At 44.9% G+C, this 27,789-nt stretch overlaps 2 protein-coding genes across 3 annotated transcripts in view; both read left to right on the top strand.

Annotated features, from left to right (window-relative positions):
* Positions 1-302: 302 nt before the first annotated feature.
* On the top strand, positions 303-8,941 carry LOC122543219 (uncharacterized). The gene is made up of 6 exons (XM_043681694.2): positions 303-2,145; positions 4,360-4,521; positions 4,626-4,842; positions 5,283-5,398; positions 6,595-6,710; positions 8,520-8,941. The coding sequence occupies exons 1-6, from the start codon at positions 1,813-1,815 to the stop codon at positions 8,539-8,541; spliced, it is 966 nt and encodes a 321-aa protein (XP_043537629.2). The 5' UTR covers positions 303-1,812; the 3' UTR covers positions 8,542-8,941.
* Positions 8,942-10,078: 1,137 nt separating this feature from the next.
* The window catches only part of LOC122543000 (cell division cycle and apoptosis regulator protein 1-like), a 72,824-nt gene continuing 55,113 nt past the window's right edge, over positions 10,079-27,789 (top strand). Inside the window, exons 1-8 of one of the 2 annotated variants that reach the window (XM_043681150.2) lie at positions 10,079-10,159; positions 16,833-16,949; positions 17,797-17,867; positions 19,848-19,957; positions 20,383-20,497; positions 23,135-23,270; positions 25,830-25,953; positions 26,878-27,018. In XM_043681150.2, the coding sequence (XP_043537085.1) occupies positions 16,913-16,949; positions 17,797-17,867; positions 19,848-19,957; positions 20,383-20,497; positions 23,135-23,270; positions 25,830-25,953; positions 26,878-27,018 (734 nt within the window). In that variant the 5' untranslated portion in view covers positions 10,079-10,159; positions 16,833-16,912. The remainder of the gene's footprint in view (positions 10,160-16,832; positions 16,950-17,796; positions 17,868-19,847; positions 19,958-20,382; positions 20,498-23,134; positions 23,271-25,829; positions 25,954-26,877; positions 27,019-27,789) is intronic. The other variant, XM_043681151.2, reaches the window with a different exon arrangement.

Raw genomic sequence — 27,789 nt, 5'->3', positions numbered from 1 at the left:
CCATTCCCCTACATTTACCCCTGACTAATGCACCTAACACTACGGGCAATTTAACATGGCCAATTCACCCTGACCTGCACATCTTTGGATTGTGGGAGGAAACCAGAGCACCTGGAGGAAACCCACGCAGACACGGGGAGAATGTGCAAACCCCACATAGACAGTTGCCCGAGGCGGGAATCGAACCCGGGTCCCTGGCACTGTGAGGTAGCAGTGCTAACCGCAAAACTATATCGTGCATCCAACTTCAACCAGGACTTCTGTAAACTGAAAGCAAAAACTTTCCAAACCTCCCCCCCGCCCTGTGCTTTTCCAGCACCACACTCTCGACTCTGATCTCCAGCATCTGCATCCTCATTTTCTCCAAAGAAAAACCAATCCTGATCTTCCCAACTTGAGAGCAGGATGATGGTCTTCAATGTTTACCCTGTCCTCTCGTAAAGCTTTCCTAATGAAATCAAATTCCCATTCACCCTCAGGAACTTTCTGTCACACTAATTTAAATAAGCTACAGCTCTAAGACTTTGATGATTTCAACATTAGTAGTTCATACTGCTGCCTCCTAGCAATAGGGATCGGGTTGGATTCCAGCATTGAGTGACTGTGTTGGAGTTTGCATATTCTTCCCGTGTCTGATTGGGTGTGCTCCGGTTTCTCCCCACAGTCCAAAGATGTGCAGGTTAGGTGAATTAGCAATGCTGAATTGGCCGTAGTGTCCAGGGATTGTGCAGACTAGGTGGGTGTGACATGGGAAATGCAGGTTACGGTGATAGGGTAGATCTGAGTTGGGATGCTTTTTGAAGGGTCAGTGCAGACTTGATGAGCCAAATGTCGTCTTTCTGCACTGTAGGGATTGTATGATTCCAACTTCCTTCTCTTGTACATACAGGCCAAGACCCATCTACCATGATCTTGCTCAATCTCAGTTAGTCTCAATCTCACATCCTCACATTCCAGCAAACTTCTGGTATAGATGGGGATATGCTGGGATCCAGTCAGTAGCCAAATGGTCACAACCTGCCAACCTGAGAAGGACCCATTTAATCCTACTCTCTGCTTTCTGCCTATTAACCAATCCATCAACAGGCTATCACTCACTATCTCCTTTCCCACATTCCCTGTCTCTTCGTTCACATTTTCATTCGACTATTTCTTGTGTTTTTTTTTCTCTCTCTCTCACACACACTGTTTGATTCTTTCTTTTTCTGGCTTTCTTGAAAAATCTGTCCTTGCTTGAGCTTCTACTCTGGCTCTCAGGCGTGCCCCGTGTTACTGTTTGACTCAGTCCCTTTTGTCAGCCCTGACCCCTTTCTGTCTCCGTGACACTGTCACATGTCTACACATGCTCCCTGCCCTGTCAATCTCTGAAGTTAAACCTTAGTCTTTGGTTGTGAATGAAGCAGCGATTGTTTGACCAGCTCTGAGGGTGTGTTTCTCGTACAGCAGGAGGGTTGTGTAAGATGCTGTGGGTGTGACCTGCCTGCTCAGAAGATTTCAGTCAGCCTTGAGGAATTTACATTCTCCAGGTTGCAGTGACTTCAGGACACAACATTTGACTGGAGCTGCATGTATCGACAGCCTGCTGCCTACCAGCCCTCTGCTGTTTCTAGTTCCTCGGAGGAGGACTGTTAGATGGGAGAACCCTGGGTTGACACATCAACCCTCTGTCTGATGGATCCTTAGAGCGGCTCAGACAGAAGTGATCTGTCAGAGACTTTCGTCATCATCAAGTCCCATTTGGAAGAGTCTGGAGTGAAGCTCAGGCACGGGACAGTACAAGTTGTCAGTCTGTGGTAAATCCCCCAGGATCCCATGGCCACTCAGTTTACTCAGTACCAGTCGGAGCTGGAGATGAGCCAAGACTCAGAGGGGGGTGTCCAGAGCAGCCCTCTGCCCCCTCTGGAGCCAGTCCATCCGAACCTGCAGCGAGTGCTCCAGAGAACATTATCACGGAAACGGGGAGAGGCAGATCAACCCTGGGAGCCTGAGCTTGGCCGAGTCAACCACCGACACTCACTCTTGTTACTGAGGCCCCTGGCCCAGTCACAGCCTGCACTGTCCAGCTGCGGGAATGGGGCTGTGTGGAGGTCTCATTGTCTGCTTCAGAGGACCCCAGACACTAACAGCATCAATCGTCACCTTGAGGTAAGGACCACGGGTAACAATGTCAAAAAATGGAAGTGGCACTGGACCAGCAGCCATTAGTAGATGGGTGGGCACAGCAGGTGATGGGTAGGTGTAGGACTTGATGTGAATTCGGAGCCAGCATCATGGTGTGGGAGAAGTTGAAATGTTGGAAGGTGAGGGGCTGAGCAGGCTAGGGTCATCAAACCTGGCAATTCCCAGGGCAGTCCCAGATGGTGAGGTCAGAATCAGCATAGTCACAGGGCTCACTAAGAACTGAGCTGAGAAAATTGAGCTGGACAAGTTGTCCAGCTCTGCTTCCTGTAGGAGAGGTCAATATCGAAACTGCTGATGGCACTGTGCAGGAGTTTGGATGCCCAGCTCAAAGTTGTTGCAGGCAGGGCAGGGAGAATATAAACATTTTCAGGGCTGGTGGAAAGAAGGGGTTTGTATCTTACTTCTTGTCTATCATTAACACTGCATAAAACCTGCTTTAATTCCCCCCGTTTGAAATTCTTCAAGGTCAAAACCTCAATAATGGTGAACTCTTGTTGAGAAATTAACATTTCCAGAGCACCATCAGTGAGTTCCTTAAGTCTGTAAGGATTTAAGATCTGGAACGTTTATCAGTGCTGTCCCGAATACAACAAATAAGGCAGCCAGCTTACACACAGCAAGATCCCAGAAAGAGCAATTGAACATATCATCTGACTTTTTTGTGTCGTGTGGACTGAGGGATAACTATTTGGTCCAGTATATTTCACTTACTGTTCTTCCAAACTGTGCCAAGGGAGAGCCCTGAAACCAAATGCTCTCTGAGAGTGAAAACAACAAATGCTGGAGATCACAGTGGGTCAGCCAGCACACATGGAGAGCGCGAGCAAGCTAACATTTCAAATCTAGATTTATTCCTACTGTGTGAGAGTGACTCCCTGCTAGAACCAGCTTCACACTGTTTCAGTCCTTGATTGCTGGAGCTCTGACTAATCCAAACCCCTCAACCAGGGTGCACTGATCCCTCTGGAAGGAATATGGGAGACTGTGGAATCTTATCTGATCCCAACTTGCATGGTTCACATTCCAAAGACACTACCTCAACCAGGAGAAATGTTAGGAATTTCAAATGGCACTTTGTCTAACAGAGTGTCTCCCACAGCACTCTGTGTTAACCCTTCACCATGACATTTACTCCATGCTCTGATTCCACCTTGATATGTAATGATGTTTGCAGGAGCCAATGTTTTGGTAGATCAGTGTTGTATGAGAGTGTGTGTGTCTCTTATTTGTTCTTGAGATGTGAACACGCCAACATTTCCTTCCCCTCAATCACTCGGTTTTGCAGAGCTGCCTTTTTGACTATAGCCCACTGACTCCCTCAGCCATTTCAGACAGCAGGATAACAGTCATTGCCGTGGCTCTGGTCTCACGTATCGTTCAGATAGGACCAGTGTTGATTGAAGAGCAATCGAGTTGAATTAAATTTATTGTCACGTGTACCGAGGTACAGTGAAAAGCTTTGTTTTGCGAGCAATACAGGCAGACCACATAGTAAAGTAGCATAGATAGTAAATAATCTAATAATATAAAAATAGGTAGACAGCGGCAAAAACAAAAACACAGGTGCAAGCGAATGTTAGGAGTTTGTGAGTCCATTCAGTATTAAGTTAAAAAACACACAACACCAGGTTATAGTCCAACAGGTTTATGTGGAAGCACTAGCTTTCGGAGCGCTGCTCCTTCATCAGGTGGTTGTGGAGAATAACATTGTAAGACACAGAATTTATAGCAAAAGTTTACAGTGTGATGTAAATGAAATTATATCTTGAAAAAGACCTGGATTGTTTGTTAAGTCTCTCATCTTTGAGAATGACCATGTTGGTTTCAGTTCTTTCTTTTGTAAATTGCAAAACTGTTTTTAAAGTTACATTCTCAAGTGAACTTTAACAATTAGTGTCATGTCGGCCCAGATAACGTATTGAAGGTGTTAGCTTTCCTGTGTGGGGCTGTCTGAGCCACAATCGTCAGACTGTTGTTTTCTGGGTGTGTATCTGGGAATGCAAGTTTAGTTGCTGGATTCAGAGATAGGTCACCTCAGGGTCTCACATGTTAGTCTCTCCTAGTTGGAGCCGGCTCCAGAAAGGCCAGTACTTGTCTGTCTGCCTGTACTTGTCCCCTCTCCCTCTCACACTCTCAATCTTTGCTCTCTGTCTCTTTCTTTCTTTCTCTCTCTCTCAGGCCAGAAGGGAAGGATCTGCCTTAAGGGTTCCCAGCCACAAGTATCTGGAGCAAGTTTGTCGTCTGTTGGACAAAATCGCTGATCTTCAGGAAAGGAACTCACTGCTGAAACAAGACAAACTGCAGATGGAAGAGAAGCTGAGGCAGAAAGAGAAACAACTGGTAAGACATACAGGAGTCCTCAGGTGAGAGGGAGAGTTCAGTTCTTTGCTGAGCTTGGTGTGTGTGCATTCAATGCAGTTTGTGATGTTTTCTCTTCCATCTAGGAGCTCCTTCAACAGTACTGCAGCTGTGGCTCAGCGGCAGTTTTCCTACAATGGGCAGGACAACCTGGGCAAGAGGACACTCAACTGCTCACCCACAGTTTCACAAGCCCTGTCCAATGCCAACTCCCTGACTCATTGCAACATCCCAGGCACCAGCAACATTCCTCCTTACAGAAGAGGTGGGCATCAGACTCAGGCACGCTGTGGCCAGGCAATGGTGAGAGGTGAATGTGTCATTGTCCCACTATGCTGATCTTCCTCCTAGTACACTCCTAGTCATAGGGATCGGAGACTGGGCAGCCATGTTGGGCGGAAGGTTGTGCCTGAGGACAGACGAGTCTGAGGATGTACGAGACGAGATGGGTGGAGGGAGTGGGGTGGGGTGGGGTGAAGGGAGAGGAAGCCATTAAATTCCCGATAAGCATTACAGAAAATTCAAAGCTATTGGTCTTATCTCAATGTGACGTGCCCACAACCTCACCTTCAACCTTGCACACAGCCTCCTTACACTCCACACAGTACCAATGGAATAGAGAGAAACCACCACACTGTAACAGGGTCAGTACTGAGGGAATGTTACACTATCGGAGTGTAACTAAAGGCCGGACGGTGTTGTCTGTCAGGTCACTCTCTGCTGTCATTATGTTTGCCTCACAGGGAGCAGTGTGTTCCCTCTCGATGAATGTGATTCCTGTCAGTCCGAGAGTAAGGAAGATCTGACCAGTGATGTTCATCAAGGATCACAGACACACAACATTGGACAAGATACTAAGGTAACGTCTCCATAATTCACCTTAACTCCCCTGCTGCCTGCCGGGTTTTCACAGACATTGTGACCATTCTGCCCATTGTACCTCTGCTGCTATCTCTTCTCAACCCTTTTGTGGACTATTTTACAAACTGGCTTCTCAGGTTTTTATGTCCAGTTTAATAGATGCTCCATTTTCATAATCCACTAGTCATTACCCCTTTTCTAACTGAATATTGACCTGTGTGAAACCATTCCTCCAATAATTCTCCTCAATTATTTGCTCCTTGGCACTGACCTTCCCTTCTCTGGGACCTCTTTTTTTCTTCCCTGTCCCCTTACAAAATCCTTTTGAGTGTTCAACTCCTGTATGAACTCTCTCACTCAGGTTCTACAATTCTGGATTTCCCCAGTATCACCGCTGATGTTCATCCCCTTCCTGTCGATCCAATGCTAAAATCCCACCTTTGCTAATTCTGGAATATTCCTCCAATAACAGAGTGGCCTGAAGTGCACAATACTACTGCTGATGCTGCTGCCAAGACTCGTGCAGGAATTGCATCATTTTCTATCCAGTCCTCATGTCTGGACAGCAGAATTATGTTAGTCTTTCCTAATGCCAGAGTTGAAGATTCTATATTCCTGTCCCTCTCTTGTACTCTCTATTCTTTGTTCCTATTTCCCCATTTCCAATGCTATCCTTTTAACTGTCCGTTACCCAAGAGGCATGGATTTCACACCTGTACTGAACTGCATCTACCTCCTGTTTGCCCAGTCCACCCTGTTTGCCATAAAGGAGCAGCATTGGGCCACTTTGCCCTTCCTACCTGCTTTGCCATTCTCTCACATCATTGCCTGATCTTTCCTGTCTGTGTATGACAAAGCCATGAATCACAGATCTCAAATACATTCAAATAATCCATGGACGTGGACGTAAAACCTCTCTCTCTCTCTCTCTCTCTTTCTCTCTCTGTCTCTCTGCCTGTCTGTCTCTCTATCTCTCTCTCCCCCTCTCTCCCCCCTCCCTCCAATCTGCACATTGAGACATTATTGATTCTGCCAGCCAAGGCTTCTTATTGGACCAGATTAACAATTGGGGAGCTCAGATTCTATGAGGTCTGCCTGACTGACCTTGTTCCAATCATTACAAGGAGCACTCACCCACTTTGAGTTGTATTGAGGGTACTTATTGTTCTCTCAATGTTCATTTGTTTGTATCAGGCTCCCCAGGCTGGCTGGGGTCGGATGAGGGAAATCCTGCATCGTCTGACAGATACGTCCAGGACAAGGAGGACTTTTGTGACCAGGTTTAAAGGCTCTACTCATCAGAACCACCGGTAAGATATGAAGGAAGCTGACAGCATAGCTCCAGAGAGTTCCCATTGCTTGACACACAGGTCATTGCCCAAGCTCTCAGAGTGGTGCTGGGCCTGGGTTCAGTCCCATAGACAGAAGCTGCTGGAACAACAGAAAGAATTCTCTTCAGGAGATTTGTGTTTCACTTCAGTGAGGGAACTGAAGCTGATAATAATTTGCAGAAAAGGAAAGAAGCTCCAGGAGAGCACTGTGAACAGACGTCAGAAAAAGTGGCAAAATCCACTATTAATTGGCAGTAGTGTGTAGGTAATGCAGGTTTGAACAGTCCCAGTTGTGGGAATCAAAGGCACAGAGACAGCAGCTCCTCTTGTCGTTCTCCAGCAGCAGAAGTCCATCTCACTGCTAGTTCCCCAATTGATCTTCAATAGCCTCCTTCAATGTTCACTATACCACCAATTTTGGTGTCAGCCGCAAACTAATGAACCATGTTTGGCCTTACTCAGGAGTTTTTACGACAGTCGATTGGAGAGTTCCATAGTGACCGAGTTGAGACTTTGCTAACAGTTTTGATCTTAAGTGAAGTTCCAAGAGCTGCCTTGGTGAAATTTGAACCCATATCCCGAAAGCTGCAGACAGGTCGAGAGGAACAAGGAAGAGAGTGTGTAGTGGATGACGCTGTAGGTTCTGATAAAATGAGCCAGCACAAAAGGAGGTCTTTTAGCCATTGTGTCTGTATTGGCTCCTTTGATAAAATAATTGACTTTCCTGACCCTTGTCCCATTCAATATCACAGGTCTCTCACTGGCACCGTCCTGTGGCAAGATTTCAGAGCTGTACCTATTGTGGGGAACACATTGCTGCCTGCTGAGTGCAGCTCCAGGGCGCTTTATCAGTGGATATTTAACCCTCCCCTTTTGAAATTGATGAATGTTGCGAGTATGGCCCTCCGCAATCTCCGTTTCAGTTCCAAAGCTGCATTCACTCGACAGAGACCCCGAGGTTCAGTAAACGAATACCATGAACAGTTCCTCCTCCTCCTAAGTGTTGTCTGAGTCCTCAGGTCTCCCTTCGTCACTATCTGTGTTACTGACTTGAAGGACAGGCAGAGTGTAATGTATCCACATGTACTGATGATACAAAAATAGGTGGCAGGGAATATTGTGATGAGGACATGAGAAATCTACAAGGGAACTTACAAAGGTTGTGAAAGGGCAAAAACTCGGCAAATGGAGTTTAATATAGGAAACAGTGAAGTCATGCATTTTGATGGGAAGAATCACACGGATGATATTATTTAAATGGAGCGAAACTCCAAAAAGTGCAGTGCAGAGCGACCTGGTGTTTTTGTGCACAGAACACAAAATGTTAGGCAGCTACAGAAAGTAATATGGAAGACAAATAGTATGTTGACTTTTATTGCTCTGGGATTGGAGTTTAAAAACAGAAAAGTTTTGATACGACTGTCTGGGGAGATGGTGAGGCCACACCTGGAGTAGCACGTATAATTTTAGTCCTTGTATTTCAGACAGGATGTCCTAGCATTGGAGGTGAAAGAACTAGGTTGACTCCTGGTGTGCAGAAGTTGACTTGTAGAGAATGGCTAAACAAGTTAGACCTTTAGTCATCAAAGATCATAAAAATGAGAGGTGATCTTCCTGAAACAGAAACAATTCTGAGCGGCTGTTTCCACCATTGGGGCTCTGGGGACCCACTGACAGAATAAGGGGATACTTCATTAAAACCTCTCAAAGAGTAGTGAGTGTTTGGAATGCTCTTGCCCTGGAAAGTGATATCTCTTCCATCTCTATCTCTCCATATGGAAAAAATAGACAGAAAAACCAAGAAATTTAAAAGAGGGCTTCCAACCAAATAAGACCAAGGTCCACCGATCAACTATGGAAGTGAAGAACAGCCACAATTTCACAGACAACATTGCTGAAGTGAGAGACAATTTAACCCACACTTGTGATCTGGACTTTTCATCTTCAGACTTTCATCCCCCCTTTGTATTTTTTTTACCCATAACAGCTGTGTCAAACTGTCTGTGATTTGTCTGTTGTCATCATAAATGTCTGTTTATGTATGTTTGTATATTTAGGACTTTTGTAGAATATGATTGAAATCACATTGTTGTAGATTAGTAATCCTTATCTCTCTTTTTTATTAAAGTTGTGTGTGTCCACCCCAATTCAACACCAGCTCCTCCACATCATGGTTCACAATAAATAGTTATTTTCTGTGAAAGGTAAAACCTGATGTGAATTTTTTTTCCCTACATGGCAGTCATTCAGGTAGATTGCTCATATGTGTGGGTTACTTGGGTTTTCATATATTTAAGGGGTGCTTGCTGCTATAGTGGTAGTGTGCCGGGGGCACAGGTTCAATCCCACCTACTTCAGAGGGTGTGTCATAACATCTCTAAACAGGTTGATGAGAAAACATTGATTCCCACATTTGGGACAGGCTTGTGGAATAGTGGGGCTGATGGGGGGGTGTTAGAATGATGAAGTGAATCACTCAATATTCAGGTCTACTATCAACTGGTACCTGAGACCCACAGATCCAATGAGATGGGGCTGGGGTCTTTTCTTCTGAAGTGGCCTCAGGTAACTCAGTTCAAGGGCCAAGCAGGGATGGGTGAAACAGAAGAATAGAATTGTTCTGGTACAGAAGAGGCCATTCAGCCTACTCTGGTTCTATCACCTAGTGCCAATTTCTTGGCTTTTCCCATATCCTGCAAACCATTTCTATCCAAAGTTAAAAATCACACAATACCAGGTTATAGTCCAACAGGTTTATGTGGAAGCACTAGCTTTCCGAGCGCTGCTCCTTCATCAGGTGGTGGTGGAGTAAACTTCTTTACATTCTCAAAAGTGACAGAATTCTGGGATTTACAAATGAAAGAACTGAAACCAGCACAATCATTCTAAAAGATGAGAGACTTAACAAACAATCCAGGTCTTTTTCAAGATATAATTTCATTTACATCACACTGTAAACTTTTGCTATAATTCTGTGTCTTACGATGTTATTCTCCACAACCACCTGATGAAGGAGCAGCGCTCCGAAAGCTAGTGCTTCCACATAAACCTGTTGGACTATAACCTGGTGTTGTGTGATTTTTAACTTTGTCCACCACCAGCACCTCCGAATCATTTCTATGCAAGTTGTTATAGTGAACAACTGAGCAAATGCTCGCCCTGGCAGTGACACCCAAAGCCTCTGCAGGAAGAAATGAAACCATCGAGTATGTACAGTTCTTGCTTTTGGCCTCTTGTGGTTTCTGCAGAGTCACCTGCAGTAGCTTTAGGCGCCACCAGAGGGAGGTGCAGGTGGTGCTGGTACGCTCCGGGACGGAGGAGGCGTGGCGTTCTGCTTGGCGCAGGGCACACTCCTCGGTCTTGGAGGAGTCCTCCAGCGGCAGCGGGCAGCGCGTCAGGCGGCGGCGACGACGGATCGGCTTCGGGAGGTGAGAGGCCGCCTCCAGGCGTCGGGCCCTCGGAGGAGGCGGGAGATGAGGGGACGGGCGGCAGGGAGCAGGCCTCGGGCGGTTTTATTCGGGGGGTTGGAGAGAAGCCTCAGGCCCTCTCCCCGGGGAAAAGGGCGCGAGAATTGGGGCCTAGAGCCCGAGGCCCGCCTGCGGCTTCCCGCCCGAGCCCAGGGCGCCGCCGCCGGTCGAGGAGGAGGAGGAGAGTCAGAGGCTTGCCGGGCCCAGGCTCTCTTCCCGACCACGGCGTCGCTGTTTCGCTCCCGTCGCTCGGTGTCGGCCTGGCTCGTGCTCCCCCTTCTCTCTCTCTCTCTGGGCCTGGGCCTGGGCCTTCAGGCTGCGGAGCTACAACACGATGTGGGATCAGTGAGAGTAACAAAGGAAGCGCGGGCTCATGGTCATTCCTTCCCCCAGCAAATCAAATCAAAGGGCGAAGTAAAGATAAGGGGGTCTGGAAAGATCGTGGGTAAATAAAGCTAAAGACACATGGTTGCAGAGGTCAGGGTTTGTAAGGTGTGGGCTTTGCAAGATCATTGCAATATTCGTGGAAAGTCGTAATCTTCACCTCCTATTAGACTCATCAAATTGGTAACGGGGGTATATAAGTTCGTCGAATGCATTTAGAACAGTTTCTCAGCAAATACCTTATGGGGGAGGGTGAATTGATGATTTCTTGGTAAAGGATTCTCTGGGCAAGAGTGATCATAACATAGTTTCGCATCCAGTTTGAGAATGAGGATTGTGTGGGTGGGAAAGTGCAATATTACATGTTAATAAAGGTATTCAGACAGTTTTGAAGAAAGAGTCTGAAGAGGAACGAGACAATAGGTTAAAAGGTAAATTGGTAGAGAGGCAGTGGCAGATATTTCGGGGGCTGTTTTGGAACTCTGAGCAAAGATGCAGCCCAAACAAAAAGAAAGGTGTGTGAAAAGGATAACTAATTGAGGTTTTGGGTGACATCAAATTGAAAAATATGTTGTGTCAAGAAAAAGTCAAAAAATTGGGCAAATTGCAGAAACTACTAAAGAATGACAAAAAAATGCAAGCAAATAAGACAAAACAAATGATATAAAAATGGTTAGTTAGAAATTTCCAAGAACGTAGGAGCAATTAAAATAAATCCTGAGATTTGTTTTAATTTCTGGGGGATTAATGATTGGAACGAAGGAAATTACTGAAATTTTGACAGTCATAGACCCAATAAGATGCCGGAGAATTGTCAAGAGGTAGAAACAGGGAAGACTTTAAAATAATTGTGAACAATAGAGAATGAGCATTAGGAGCAGAATTGCCACTGAAGGCTGACAAGTCCAAACGTTTGTGAGGCCCATGTGAGGGTCTGAAAGGAAATCAGTGCATTGGCTGTAATCATCTTAAAATTCCTAGATTCTGGTAAGGTTCCAGTGGATTGGAAACCCCCAAATGCAACACCTGTGTTTGTGGAAGGAATGAAGTGGAAATCGGAGCCTTTATCATTTGAAAATGCCAGGGTCTTTTAGGAAGGAGGTAGTGGTACAATGTATGGAACACTCACTGTATAATCTGGCCGTGTCACTGTGGTTTTATGAGAGGGTTCTGTGGGGGGACATAAGCAGTGGAGGGGTGACTGAGACCCAGTAGAAGTCTTGATTCAGATTTCCCAATGGTGCTCGATATAGGAACATGGATATTGGATTGGTGAAAGAACAGCAAACAGAATCCAGATAAATGGATCAAACTGTGACAAGTGAACTGTTGTTGGAGTTCATGCTGGGGCCACTGCAATTTGCAAACTGTGTTTGCTACTTGAATGAATGGATTGACTGTATATCAGACAAATTTGAGGATGAGAAAGAGTAGGGAGCAAAATTTGAGTGGGCACGGAATTTGCAGAGCAAATTACTTAAGGTAAATGAGTGGGCAAGAATTTGATAGATGGACCACAGTAGTTTTTATACAGTTGATGGATGCATTTTTGTGTGACCCCGTGTAAGAGAAAAATCACATTTTAGAAACAGCGCTTACAGTGTCGGCAATGTAATTATGTTACGACCAACACAAGTTTTAAAATTTGGGTTTTAACATTCCCAATTCATCAATCGTGTTACAGCGAATTTGCCTTGACAAAACACGTTATAGCAGAAAGACATGTATAATGTTGGGGAATGTAATCTTGTGCACATTGTTCAGGGAGAATAGAAAAGTAGAGAACTATTGAAATGAATGTTGGCTTTTATTGCAAACAGTTAGTACTAAAGAAGGGTTTTCTTGCCTCAACAGTACGGGTATTGTACAGTTGTAGCAAGGCTATTGGTGACTTCACACCTGGAGTACTGTCTTGTTCTCCTCACTTCAGGAGGTAAGTATTTGTAATGGAACTTTCCGAGAAAGTTCCTAAGCACAACTCGTGGAGTGAAGGGGTTGGCTTGGGAGGAACTGTTGTGCAGCTTGGGCTTGTCGCTCTTGGAGTGTCTGTTGATTTGCCAGCATCAGGTAAGAGCATAAGACATAAGAGCAGAAATTAGGCCATTCAACCTATCTAGTCTATTCTGCCCCATTCAATAATTTCTGGTAAGTTTCTCAACCCCATTCTCCCAGTACTCTTGATCCCTTGATACTCAAGTATCAATCTATCTCAGTCTTAAATACACTCAATGACCTGGCCTGCACAGCCTTTTGTGGCAATGAATTCCGTAGATGCACCAATATCTGGCTGAAGACATTACTCCTTATCTCCATTCTAATACGTCTTCCCTTCACTCTGAGGCTCTGCCCTCGGCTCCTAGTCTCTCTGACCATTGGAAACATGTTACCAACATCCACTTTGTCCAGGCCACTCGGTGTTCTCTGACACCCACCCTACCTGATCGTTCTAAACTCCAAGTATAGACCCAGAGTCCGCAAACGTTCCTTATCTGTTAAGCTTTCATTTCTGGGACCATTCTCGTGAACCTCCTCTGAATAGGCTCCAGGGCCAGTACATCCTTCTGAAATATGGGGCCCAAAACTGTGCACAATACTCCAAATGTGATCTGACCATATCCTTACAGAGCTCAATTCCTCTCAAAATAAATACCATTGTTGCATTTGCCTTCCTAACTATAGACTCAACCTGCAAGTTTACCTTGAGAGAATACTGGGCTAGAAGTCCCAAGTCTTTTTGCACTTCAGACTGCTGAAATTTCTCCCCATTTAGAAAGTAGTCGTGCTTGTATCCTTCCTACCAAAGTGCATGACCTCACACTTTCCCATGTTGTACTCCATCTCCCACCTCTTTGCCTTGACTCCTGACCTGTCCAAATCCTTTTGCAGTCTCCCCACCTGCTCAATAAGACATGTCCCTCTACCTATCTTTCTATTGTCTGCAAACCTAGCCAGAATGACTTCAGTTCCTTTACCTAGTTCATTAATATATATAGTGAAAAGTTGTGGTCCCAGCACTGAGCCTTGTGGAACACCACTTGTCACAGCTGCCATCCTGAGAAAGACCCTTTTATCCCCATTCTCTGCTTTTTGCAAGGCTATCTATCCACGCTAGCACCTTGCCTCTGACCATGGGCCTTTATCTTACTAAGCAACCTCCAGTGCAGTGCCTTGTCAAAGGCATTCTTCAAGTCCAGATAGATAACATCCATCGGCATTCCTTTGTCTAACTTTCTCGCTACTTAAAAAGAATTCTGACGGAATTCTAACCCCCCCCCCCAGATGAAACAATGCTGACCATGCCCTAGTTTCCCATGCACTTGCAAATATTCAGAAATCCCATCCTTCACAATGGATTGCAAAATCTTGCCCACGACTCAGGTCAGCATAATCGGTGTATAATTTTCCATCTTTTACCATACTCCCTTTTTAGCCACATTAGCGATTTCCCAGTCGTCTGGGACCTTACCTGATTCTAGCATTTCCTGAAAGATCGCTACTAACTATCTCCAGTATCTCTAAGATCGCCACTATCTCTTCAGCTATCCCCCTAAGAACCCTGGGTGTAGTCCATCTGGTCCAGGTGAGTTATCTACCTTCAGGCCATTCAGTTTTTCTAGCACCTTCTCCATACTCAGCTCTGCCCCCTCACTCTCTTAAATTTGTGTGATATTACGTGAAGTCTGATACAAAGTAATGACTCAGTTCCTCAGCCATTTCTGTGTTCCCCACTAATATCTGTCTGGAGTCATTATCCAGTGGTCCAATGTCCACTTTTGCCTCTCTCCCCTTTATGTATCTAAAGAAACTCTTCCAGTCTTCCTTTATATCCAGCAACGTTGCACTCCTATGTGAATTGAGAACATACTGGTCAAGGAGGTTCTCATGAGCACAGTTGACAAATTCTTTGCTCTCCTTACCCTTGAATGCTGCTCTGACAAAGATTTCCAATATTCTGGATCTCGGAGTTGTTATGGTGCAGAAGGAGACCATTCGATCTGTCATACTTACACCAGCTCTTCAAACAGAAGCATAATCTCATGCTAATCTCCTCCTTTCCAACAACCATGCACAACATTTCTATCCACAAAAAAAATCTGATTCCACTTTGAATTTCTCAAAAGGTATCATTTGTGCATATCTTTGATTTCCCTGCAGATATGCTTCTTTATTTCTCTCCCTCTCATTAATCCAAGCCCAGCAAAGATCCCAGTCGTGTGAATCCTCCTTGCTTTCTGAAATCTAGCAAAATGGATCTGCCCTTGCCCTTCGAGGGCACACTGTTTCCAACATTATGCTGACTTCCCTCATCAGTGCTACCACCCCATTTCCTTCTCTACCTCAATTATCTTTTTGAAACACTTTCTGTCTTAAGATATGAAGTTCCCAGTCCTCACTGTGTTTCACCCTGTTTCCATTTTTTCTGCTTTTTGTGCTTGTAGTTCATGAACTGAATTCAGCACACTTTGTCCGGTTATACAAGTGCAATCAGAACCTGTTTTTGTATTCCTCCATCTGTTCCAGTATTAAAATGTCCTCCTTCCTTTTTCTTGACTGTTCAACACATATTCCTCCTTCTAGGTTGTTTATTCTCTGATTTATCTTGTTTCAGCCCCCCTTCACCAAGCAAGTGAACTTCCCTGAAAGGACATTGGTCCCAGTCTCTTTGAGGTGTACACTCACTGTCCTGTGTTGAGTAATATGAAGCCTTCTATCTTTACCATGCCTCAATCCACACGTTAAATCCTCACTATCTTCCTTCCTATATTTTCAATGGTGCGTGGCACTGGGCATAATCCAAATATTAATTTCTAACTTATTCTATATCTTCAGGGAGACCCCTCTCTCTCAAACCTATCGTTTTTGAAGTCCAGTCCTGCTCAAGGTATCAAGAGGATTTTTCTCTTGCTAGGAGAAGGAAAAAGAATTTTGTTCAAAATACCCTGAAGCTCTGATGATGGCTTGATCGCTGAGCCTGTCCCCAGAGGTTGGAGCAGGATGGCCAGCAGACTGGGGTGTACACTGAGACTGAAACCTGCCCTCCTGGCTGTGCCAGTGATCCTGTTTCCCACACACCCCTGTTGGGCTGACAGCAGAAAGTTCTTATTCCAAGGTGGCGATATTTGAAATTTCTGCTCTGTTTAATTTGGCCAGTGCTGCTTGTCTAGAGTGTGGTGCTGGAAAAGCACAGCAGGTTAGGTAGCATTCAAGGAGCAGGGGAGTCGATGTTTTGGGCACAAGCCTTTTAGCAGGGCTCATCCAAGCACCACACTCTCTACTCTAATCTTCAGCATCTGCAGTCCTCACTTTGTCCTCGTGCAGCTTGTCTGTCCTGATTCTGGCAATTGAGCTGTTTTCCTGATGTCTTTGACAAAAATCAGATGGAGATAGGGTTTGACACAGGCAATGTCAGAGGTGTTGTTAGGTTAACTGATCTCACTTTGCATTTGTACCTCTCACTGTGATATACACTGTTCCTTTATAGAGTCATAGAGATCTATAGCATAGAAAAGGTCCTTCAGTCTATTGTGCGCACACTGGTCAAAACTAACCACTGAACGATTCTAATCTCATTGTCCAGCATTTCACCATTAGATTTGTGTGCTCGGCTTTGCAAGTGCTCATCTTGACACTGTTTAAACATGATGAGGGTTTCTGCCTCTCCCACCCTTACAGGCAGTGAGGTCCAGATTCTCACTCCTCTCTGGGGGGAAAAGGTTTTCCTCACATCTCCTCGAAATGTCCTACCCCTTAGTTTAAATCTCTGCCTGTGGTGAGTGATTCCTTCGACAAGAGGAAAGGTTTTTTCTTGTTTCCCCTACCTCTGCTTCTCAAGTTTACACATTCTTATCCCATCTCAATCTCCTCTGGTCTTCCTAAGGAAACCAATCTGTCCAGGTTCTTTCTTAATTGAATCTCTTCAGCCCAGGCAACATCCTGGTAATTGTGAAATTTATGGAAAATCTCAGCAGGTCTGGCACCATCTGTAGAGAGAAATCAGCGATAATGTTTTGGGTTTAGTGATCTCCCTACCCCACCCTACCACTGTCATCATTGGCATCAATGCCACCCTTTCGAAGCTGCTGTCAGTTCTGAAGAAGGGTCTCAACTTGAAATGTTAACTCTGTTTCTCTCTTTCAGATGCTGCCAGACCTGCTGAGTTTCTCCATCAATTTCTGTTTTTATTGGTTTTAGATCCTAACATCAGCAGTGCTTTGTTTTATTTTTGTCTTTGATTCCTTCTGTTACCCAGGTGAATTTTAGCTGAATTAAACACGAGCTTCTGAAGGATTAAATCCTGTGCTTAGTTGGTGAAGAGACTCTACTAGATCAATGTGGGGAAATCAGTTTCAGTCTGCAACTAAAGCAGGTAGGTCATTGCTAGTGAGTTTGCGCTTCTGTGATCTGCTCTTGCTCTGTATGATTGATATTAACATAGACTCTAGAGTGCACTGTGTAGCATTTTTAATTCATTAAATCAGGAAATTCTCTCTCCAATCCAGCATCACTTGTCTATTTTGATCTCCAGTTCTTAGTTATTCATTCACGTCTCACCCTGAGCCTGACTTGCTGCCGAGTCCTCCATGCCTGTCAGATTCTGGTCCCAGGCTCCTTTCCCTTTCCCTCCCTGTCCCAGGCTCTCCATGCTTTGACTTAGCCCTCAGGGTCCACCCTGACATGCTGCATTCCCTTGTTTTGTCAGTCATCTTCCGATTTGACTCTGGCTTCTGTGCCGTGCTGTCCTCCTGTCTTGGCTAATGTCCCCCAGGCCAGGTATTAGTGGTCACATCCAAACTCCTGGTTCCTACTCTTGCCGCTAATATCTTGTCCTGTTCTCTTGGACAAACTGATTGCTTCAGTGTGTTTACACTTGAGGCATAAGCTGTGGATACCAGGTGCTGTGCTCACCTGAAGTAGCTATTGTGGGGACATAAAAACAATAGGAGGAGGCCATTTAGCCCCTCAATCCTGCTGTACCATTCGAGAAAGTCATGACTGATCTGATTAAGACTTTCAACCTTGCGGCCTGCCCAGATAACCCTGTCCTCCTCTCTGGGTTCTAATGGATGCTGTTCCTTAAGATCACAAATTTAAGGGTGGATGCTGAAATGATGCAGCCATGTCTTCACACCCAACACCAGTGCTGCCCTTGTTTATATTTGTCTTAAAATTCTGTGACAGTGACTAGAATTAAAATCCTGTGTTCCTCCTTGTAGGCGTTCATGGCGGCCAGCAACAGTCGCTTCTGGGGCCTGGGCCACCATCCTTACAACAGGCCTTGCTGCAGGTGAGAGACATTGTACTGACACTTTGGGTGGTGACAGTGACGTGGAAGGATGGGAGGTTGAGAAATGTCATTTCTGTGCGCAGATAGGATTGTCGGGAACCATAGTCACTGTGAGATGGATGGGAGAGGTGGGTTATGTAATGTTGGGGAATGCTGTCTGTTTTGTGAACAAATTTGTTTTGCTGCCACAGGATGACTTCAGAAGCCGTTCAGGCTCCCGGACACTGGAATTACTGAGTTCTCCCAGTTTTACTGCATGCAGATAAAATGCAGAAGGATCCTTTGTGTCTTTGAGTGGGTGAAAAGATATGATTTTCTGCTTCAATTGTGTTTCCTTTCTCTCCAGGTTTTTGTGTTCAACAAGGGGATGAGGTGCTGGTTTTGGGTCATGGAATTCCTCCCTTTTCAGGCATCTAGCCTTAGCATCAGACCCTGAATGCAGTGGCTATCTGATAGGAATTTTACACTGGGCTGGAGTAGACACAGCTCGTCTCCACAGATTCTCTTATGCAATTTCTCTTTGCAATCTTTCACCTCCTCTGTCTGACCGTACTCCCTCGCCAGAATGCGCTTCTCTTGACTGGTTTCTGTTTGATTTTTATAAAGATGTAGGTCTCAATGTGCCAACTGCCACTGTCAGATTAAAGCAAGCTGAATTCCACCCTTGTAGTTAGCCATTTCACTGAAAGCATGGAACTCTGTGTCGATAGTTTGCAAGTTAATGATCCTTGCATCAAAGCAGGACTAACAGGATTATTATATTTGAGCTGTGATGGTCTTAGCTCATCTGTTGCTGGTATTTGCCTCAGCCTCAACTATTTCAGTGATGTATTAACAGGTTCCCTGTCTCTCATTCATTGTGAAGTTCTGTGTATCCAGACCTGTTTTGTCTGTCTTGGAACTCAGTTTTACAATTCTCAAGCTCTTCTTCACATCCCTCTGTCACCGTGTCCATTTCTCTCTCTGTTTTTCTCTGTCTTACCACCCCACCCACCCACCCACTTCTGACTCTTAGAATCATCCATAATCTCTGAGCTCTTCGGTTCTGGCCGATTGACTAATTCCCATTTCCTTTGGCTGACCATTTAGAGCCAATAGCCTTCAGCTGCCTTGGCCTCAAAAGTCGAGAGTTCCTCCACAAAACCCTCTACTTTCTAGCTTCCTGTTGAGGCTAAAGTGCTTTGATGTGAGTTAGTCACATTTAATTTGGTTACCCTCCTGTGTGAAGCACCTTGGAACCTTGCATGAATGCAAGTTGTTGAAATAAAATTGCACTGTCAAGTCCTCAAGACCGTAAACAGCTTCATAACCAATTATTTGCTGATGAGTGTAGCCTCTCCTTTTACAGATCCTTTGTGCACTACAAGGTACACACAATGAATTCAGGTATTTTGTTGTTATGTTACTTGAGGGATCAATCTTGGTTATTACACCACGAAGAACTGATGAGCTGTTCCACCAGTGGATTTGGATCCTACATACTTAGTTGCATGGACATCGAGGACCTTGCCCTAATGTATCAGCTGAGCTGCACAGATCGAGATTCAGTGCCTACTTTGAATTGTGTAGAGACTTAGTTTTGAATGTTTATCAAATCGTGTGCTAGCTGTCGTCAGGTTATGAGGTCTACACTTAGTGTCCAGATCATGAATTACAGACAGATGTTGCCTGGAGTCTTGTTGGATTCATATGCCTTGAGATATCATGTCTTGGATTAAGTTTCAAGCTGGTTAGTGTTGTTGGATGAGAGTAGGATCAGACTCAGTTGGAAATGTTTTTGCAGTTGAATATCTTGCTGCCAGTTGGACAGCAGGCTTCTATTGGAAGGTAAACGTGGAGTCGTGCCATTGTGTTGTACAGACCAGGGGTGTGGGTTGGCTGAGGAAAGATATTACATTGTATCTGTCCCAATAGGGGGTCCTGCTGGGGTTTTGCTGTCCCTTGTAATCATAATGACACTGGTTATGTTGCTGTTGGCAGGGCCATGGGCAGGCGGGCCAGTCGCAGAAGCAGCGTGTGTTCACGGGAGTAGTCACGAGTCTTCACGACTACTTTGGGTTCATTGATGATGAAGTGTTGTTCCATCTGAAGTAAGTGATGCACGAATCAATAGAGAGTGCACTGATTGAATTCTCCATGAATTATTATTTCCTATGGAGCTGTGTGGGTGACAGTTGCTTGGTCACTGGTCTCAACCACAATTTGCCCCAGTGCTGCTGGGTGAAAATAGTGAATTCTATTTCCCTCAAATCCTGCTCCAGCTTATTGTAACAACTAGTTTATTATTGGTTAACCTCAGCTGGTGATGCATTCTGTCATCATATCATTCCCATGAGGAATAACCACTTTGGTGAGGTGCCAGAAGCCCTCCTACCTGTATTCCCAGCACTTCCTGTTCCATTCCCACTTGGGAATGTCCTAGGTATCCCTGAATTGTGTGTGACACGTGCTGGCAGTGCTGAGCAGTTTGAGCAGCGTGTGGAAGAGTTCTGATCTCTATGTCTTTATGTTGCAGTGTGGTGAAGGGACGGATACCCCAGACTGGGGAGCGAGTGCTGGTCAAAGCTGTTTACAACCCCAGTCACTCAGTGAAGTGGAATGCACTGAAAGTCCAGGTGCAGCCTACGCAGGTACAGGCTTTAGTGTAGTAGTAAGGGAACCAGAAAATAAGTGAAGGGCAGGTTGTCAACATCAGTGTACTTTGCTGCTTCAGTTTCCCAATGTAGAGAGCTCTCAAGGCAGTGAGGCAGGGCATGATACTGAACTTTCTAAAATTCCCCATCCCCCAAAGACCTTTTCTCTGCAGACTTTTCCTCTCTGAGCCCCCTTCCCCGCTTTCCCGTCTGTGAACTTGCTCTGACGTTTTTTCTGTGAGCACACTTGTGCGCGCTTCCATCATTTTTCTCCCTCTGTCTCTCCATCTTTTTCTCTCTCTCTCAAATTGCAGTGTGCAGGCGGGAACACATCTTCACACTGTGACAAACTGCACAGTTTCACCTCAGTATTGGGACCCAGGTTTTCCTGGGATGTGAAATCAGTTTCTCTTGGAGTTTGTTCATATTTCACTCTCAGCTAATTTCCAGCTTTGTTCTCCCTCTGTCTCTTGATGTGTGTGTCCGTCCATCTACCTAAATGTGCGTCTGTCTGTCTCTCTCTCTCTCTCTCTCTCTCTCTCTCTCTCTCTCTCTCTCTCTCTCTCTCTCTCTCTCTCTCTCTCTCTCTCTCTCTGTGTCTCTATCTCTTCTCCCCTCCCATTTTGTCCATCTCTCTCCCCCATCTTTGTCTATCTGCTTTCCCCCTTTTATCTCGCGGCCCCCATCGATCCCTCACTCACTCCCTCCACTTGTCTCTGTCTCTCGCCTACCCCTTGTCTCTGTCTCTCCCACTCTCGCTCTCTCCTTATCTGCCTCTCCAGTTTCCCCCCACCCATCTAACTTTCTTGCTTTCCCCCTCACTGCCCCATTTCCTTCCTTCTGCTTCCCTTCCCACACCTCCATCTCTCTCTGTGGTTCAAATCTGACCATGGCAGCTCATATAATTTAACCTTGATTAATAAAAGCTGGTTCTTGCTAGCAATGCCTAGCTATAAATAAAAGGAACACATTTGGAAATCATATTTTGGCTTTTACTCATCTGGCACATCCTTCTCTTTTGAATGTCTCACCTTGTCCAACGCGTTGCACTTCTGCTTTGATCAGCCTTAATCTTTGTAATCTGTCCTGATATCAATTTCTGTTTTATATCATGTTTACTCTCATCTGCGGTCTTATTGCCTGGAAATCCCCTTCCTTTATTTTCAGCCACCGCCTTGATTTTGTTATTTATAATTATCTCACTACTCTGTCTGATATGGCCATTTCTCATCATTTCCTGGTGTTAATAATTTGCATCCTCTTTCCAAAATCCAACCCACCACCTCCTGCATCTTTCCTGCAAAGCACTATACCCCAATTCACCTCTGAACTGCACTTGCAAAATTTCAAGTCATCACCCTTATTTAGAATATTTTTGCAGCCTCTGAATTGCTCAGCCTCCTTGGGACTTTACTCTTCCCATTCACCCTTAGCTGGTCTTTACATTCTGCTGGTGTTTATCCAAAACTCTGCTACCTGTATCTGAACTGAGCACAGATCCAATTCACTTGATATCCCTATACTCGTTAACCGAGGGATGCTCTGTCCATTATTGCTTTAATCATAAAATTCTCATCCTTGTTTTCAAATCCCTCTATTGCTTCACCAATCCCCATTTCTGTCATCTGCTTCAGCCTGTCAACCCTCGCAGATCTCTATGCTCCTTGAATTCTGGCCACTTGTGCGTTAAGTCCTCTCTCCGAAAGGCGTCATGCCTCCAGCTCTCCTGCAGTATGGCATACCATCCCAACAGCTCTCCATTAAAAGTGCCTGTTATTTTTTTAAACCACTTTTAAAGCTAATTCTTTAACCAAGCTTTCGGTCACCTGACCTCATGTCCACTTTTGGTTCCATGTCAAACTGTGTTTTGTGAGGTGACAAATTACAATATAATCAAACTTGTCCGATCGGGATAGGAAACTGGAATGAATATATCTTGAGTTGGTGCTTTGAGATACTGGTGGCCAGTCACACTCTATTCTCTGGACTCTGAGTCTTTTTCTCTCCCTCTCTCTCTCCCCTTCCCGCCTCTCGCTCCCCCACGTGTGCCCTGCCCCTCGCTGTCTCTTCCTCCCCCAGCTGTCTCTTTTCTCCCCCCACCCCCTTCACTGTCGCTGTGTCTCTTTCTCTCGCTCTGTCTCTCTCTCTCTCTCGCTCGCTGTCTCTGTGTCTCTTCCTGTGGTGTCATCATTATACAGGCTGCTAGACTCTCCTGAGGCTTGACTGTGCCCAGCCTCCACCCCAGCTGAGATCCTGGGACTGCTGTCCCTTTGTGCCCCACTCCCCTCCACGTTACCTGACGATGATCTCTGACCCCATTCACATCATTAGAGTTCCTGCAGAGAATCTCTGACTCCATCACCCTATAACACTCTAGTCTGGGAGGCCCTCTACAACCTGTCAATTTGGGCTTGATGGGCTGCCCTCCATTTTGTGGGGTCTCAGTTGTAGTTCCTAAAGGACTGAGGTATTGGATTTCCTATCATTTGAGCTGGATCAGGTCCTTCATCACTGCCCACCATAGCTGACTGAGATTCCATGGCACTTGCTAAACCTTCCTGGATTAGGCTTTCTGTATATCAGGGACCTGAAATTTCTCCTTCATACTGACTACTTCTGTGATTTTCTTTGCAGAGTCCATCGCATATGTTGTCTGGTCAGAAGCAAGGCATCCTTGGAGCTAAGCCACAGCCTCAGCCACTGCTTCAAGCTCCACGCATTCCCTCCTTGTTATCCTCCCAGCCACTGCTGTCTCAGCTCTCTCATAAACGTGAGTATGCATCAGTCATGCTGGTATACTGCAAGAGATTGCTTTGCCCACTGTTGTCAACAACTCAGACATTGCCCAAGGGTGTTGTCCACTTACCCAGTTTTTGAGGGAGACCATGAGTTCCATTCACAGAAACCTCATTTAAACATTGCTGAAAGGAGACAAGATGCTGATGCCCTTATCACAGGTAGGATGCAAGGATCAGATGTGAACAGAGGGACATAATTCAATTCAGCATGAAAAAAGGGTGCTGCATTTTTGGGGCATCATTGGAATGGCGACTTAGTAGGACCTCTTTAGCACATCCAATTATCTCTCCTCTCTGCCTTCGTGTACATAAACACAACTACAACACAGAAGCAGGCCTTTAACCCAAACAGTCAGTACCCCTTGTCACAATGAAATAGTCCAAATCATACTTGCTGTGTTCTTTAAGTTCCTTTCTCATCATGTCTTCATCTAAGCTTGTGTTGAACAGTTTATGCCACTACCTGTGCAAGTGAACCCCATTGCCCATTAACATGCTTTCTTTATGGAGACTTCAACCCTGTATTTTAAGTCTCTCAGATTTAATTTTGTATTAACGGCCTCTCGTTCACAAATTTTGGAGACAGTCTTCTGTTTGTGCATTTTAACCTTTCAACAACTCGCTGCCTGAAAGGGTGATAGAGGCCAAAACCCTCGTCATCCTCAAGAGCTATTTTCCCTGGAGAGAGGGAGGCTGAGTGGTGACCTTAGAGAAGTCTTTTTCCCTGGGGTGAGGGAGTCCAGAACGAGAGGACATAGATTTAGGGTGAGAGGGGAAAGATATAAAAGAGACATAAGGGGCAAACTTTTCACGCAGAGGGTGGTACGTGTATTGAATGAGCTGCCAGAGGAAGTAGTGGAGGTTGGTACAATTGCAACATTTAAAAGGCATCTAGATGGGTATATGAATAGGAAGGGTTTGGAGGGATATGGCCCGGGTGCTGGCAGGTGGGACTAGATTGGGTTGGGATATCTGGTCGGCATGGACAAGTTGGACCGAAGGGTCTGTTTCTGGGCTGTATTTCTCAATGACTCTATGACTGTATTTTAAGCACTTGTATCATATTGTTCTGTTGCCAACGGTCTTTAGAATCCCCCATTCTTCTCATCCTCCTTCCTATTTGTGTTTGTTCAGAAACAAGCTGTTTCTTCTGTAACATCTCTAAAGTCTCAATCAGGCTGGGAGAAATAATTTAAACTGCTATTTCAAGGCTCAGTGTCGTCTTCCTAATCAAATGGAGATAACGTGAAGTTTTCCCTCAATGTGAGGTGCTACCTTCAATGTTTTGTGAATGACGACCTCAAATAAGTTAGAAGCTGAGACAGAGATAGCCAATAATGAACATTAGTTTGCATTATTGGCAGCAGGGTAAGTTAGTTAAGGTGGTTGAGAGGCACATCGGACACTTCAAGGTGAAGGACAGGTTTAGAGAGAGTTTGAAATTAATTTTCACCGGACGGTGATGGGAATCTGAAATGCACCACCTTGAAGGGCAGCAGAGGTAGGAAACCTCAGAAGCTTTAAAAAGTATATGATGAGCACTTGAAATGTCATAACATTCAAGGCTATTGACCAAGTGCTGCAAAGTAAGATTAATGTAGATAGGGTAATTCAGACTCAATGGATCCAAGGTCCTCTTGTGTGTTATCTGACTCCATGAAGGGAGAGAATAAGGATGGGGAAATGTGATAGAGCACAAATTAAAAACTAGCATTAAGGTCTTCGAGTTTGTGTTTGTGTATTTCTTAGTATACATTCCTCTGTCCTTACATAGCACTTCCATTGTTTAATGCTTCACAATATCACTTTCCATCTGCTCTTGTTCACCCATTTTCCCTTTGTAGTCAAAATCCTGTCCATTAAAATACCAACACATGGTTCGGAAATCAGTTCTGTGGTGTCTGCAGGTTGGGTTCCATTGACTCAGTGCACCATTCAGCAGTCATCCAATCTGTGACATTGCTGTCAAATTGATTTCTTATTGACTAGATTTGGATGTTCAGTGGTAAGTGATAACATAGAATTGACAGAATAGGAACAATATCCTTCAGGTGCTGGGATCTGTACTGAAAACAACAAATGCTAGAGATTACGGTGGGTCAGACAGCATCCGCAGTGAGAGAGAGCAAGCCAGTGTTTCAAGTCTGGATGACCCTTCAGCTCTGAAATGCTAGCTTGGTCTCAAAACATTGGTTGAGACATTGAGAATTGGTTGAGTTTCAGATTCCCTTTGTTTTACCTGTTCATTTTTCAAATTGATTCCTGGATGTTAGCTGTGACTGGAAAGATATTTTGTTGCTCATCCCGAGTTTCTGTTGAGCAGATGGTGATGAGCTGCAGTCTTGTGGTTGAGGTCCATCCACAGTACATTGGAATTGGACCTCCTGATAATGAAAAAACCGTGACAACTCTCAAGTCTGCATGGTGTGAGAACAGCTCCATGTATTGGCTGCTTGTCGCTGTACTGTGGCCTGTGTTTACTGATAACCATGGTGTCTAAAGAGCTGTCTTCTCTCACTCTATCTCTCCAGCTGGTTTGCTGCAGCCTTTAGTTCACTTGGGTCCACATGCCCAACTTGGCCGGAGGCTGGATTTGGGACTGCGTTCAATGGGCCGCAATGGACGAATGGACATTGGTCGAAGAGGTGACAGGAGGTAAGAGGGTCTACACTGTGTGTTGGACAAGTACGTGTGTTATTTTGAAAGGACTTGCTGATGGAATAGGATGGTTTTAAGCAGGTTGGGGCGCTCTTCCAATCCTGCTGTCCTCTGTGCCTAGATGGATTGGAAGTGTTGAGAGACCAATGAGGTGATTTCTATACTGTTGACTGTTGAGCAGTTTGGGCTACCGGACCCTGTCAATGGGTCAGGTCATGAGTGCACTTGGGTGGTTTGTGTTAGACAGCTATTTGATTGTGGCAAAAGTAAGAACTGCAGATCGTGGAGATCAGAGTCAAGAGTGTTGTGCTGGAAAAGCACAGCAGGTCAGGCAGCATCAGAGAAGCAGGAAAATCGACGTTTGGGGCAAAAACCCTTTATCAGCATTTTCCTGCTTCGATGCTGCCTGAGCTGCTGTGCTTTTCCAGCACCAGACACTTGACAGCTATTTGATTGTGGCTGGCATCATAGCTGAGGAGGTGGAGGACTGAAAGATGATTGCTTCAAAGCATCAGTTATCTGTAGGAAGGCAGCATCTGAGTTTGGATGTGCTCTTGGCTGACCTAGTCACCACTATTATGTTGTTTTTCTTGAAAAGAATTTGAAAAGGTTTGGATCTGCCCTGACTTAATGTTAGTTTAACAAAACTATGCTCAAAAAGTATGATGGTAACAGGGACAGGTACTTGTCACTTTTGAGCTGCCGTCTTGGTGTGTGGACATAAGCTCAGCCAGTGCTGAAACTGATAGGGATGTGAAGGTTTTTTTTTATACAGAAGTTAAACTTGCTGAGCAATTCTCAGGACTTAGTCTTGACAAACTTCAGCAGATTTCTTTTTGTGGTTTCATGTTAGCCAGAGGAGAGGTGTGTTACATTTGAAATCTGTCTTTGGGTTTTTACATTCTCTCTTTTCTCGTACAGAGACAATTACAAGCGTCTCGGTGGCCAGGGTGGTTCCCACAAACGATACCAGGATATGGGATCAGGGGAAGGACCAGCGAAAAAAGCACGGCATTACATCCCTTCATACAGTGTGCAGTACTCCCGCTTCTCATTGGACAGGTACTATCTCTTTAAGTATGACAGTGTGTGTATAATTGATTTTGCTGAGAAGGTGAGATGAATCTGGCTGAAGGTATTGAGCCCTGATCCAGTGAATTTTTGTATCTTTCTCAGTACTTGTACAGCTGCTTTTCACTTGTATGAATCGTTGTTTTCATAGCCCGTCGCCTCTTTTCATTGTGAATTGTCAAATCCCTAAAAGCTTTGCACTGTTCAGTGTCAGATTCCTCACATGGTGATGGGGCAAGAGTCAATTTCTAATACTGTTATGATTGCGATGGGACCAATTTGCTCATAATGAAGCCCCACTTCTCCCCCAGGTTGCTGCATGTTGGAAATGATACTGTTTCCCAGATGGCTTCTCTTCTGTACCACTAACAAAAATGAAAGAATCTTGAATAAATTGAAAATAATTATTTATTTTAACAAAACCTACATTTAGAGCCAGTAGTAAACTCTGGTTCACAGCGAATTGATTCTGGATTAAAGCAATATCCCTTTAATCCCACTGCAGACACACTTTTAAACAATTCAAAAAATGACAAGCTTCTGCATAGATGATGGATTGTTTAAAAAAAACAAGCGGAGAGGACAAAACCTTGTTGGCCAATGGGGCTGGAAACTCAGCACAGATTATGAACATATACAAGGATATGAATCAGGAACAGGAGAAGGCTATCTGGCTCCTCGAGTCTCCTCAAACATGAAAGGATTCAGCTAAGATTTACAAGGATGTTGTTGGATTTGGAAAGTTTCAGCAATAGGGAGAGA

This window comes from Chiloscyllium plagiosum, unplaced genomic scaffold (assembly GCF_037043375.1).
Source record: "Chiloscyllium plagiosum isolate Xiang-an unplaced genomic scaffold, Cpla_swu_hap1 HiC_scaffold_48, whole genome shotgun sequence".
Classification (NCBI taxonomy): domain Eukaryota; kingdom Metazoa; phylum Chordata; class Chondrichthyes; order Orectolobiformes; family Hemiscylliidae; genus Chiloscyllium; species Chiloscyllium plagiosum.
Note: the sequence above shows the minus strand (reverse complement) of the source record. Positions and strands in the feature narration are given on the sequence as shown.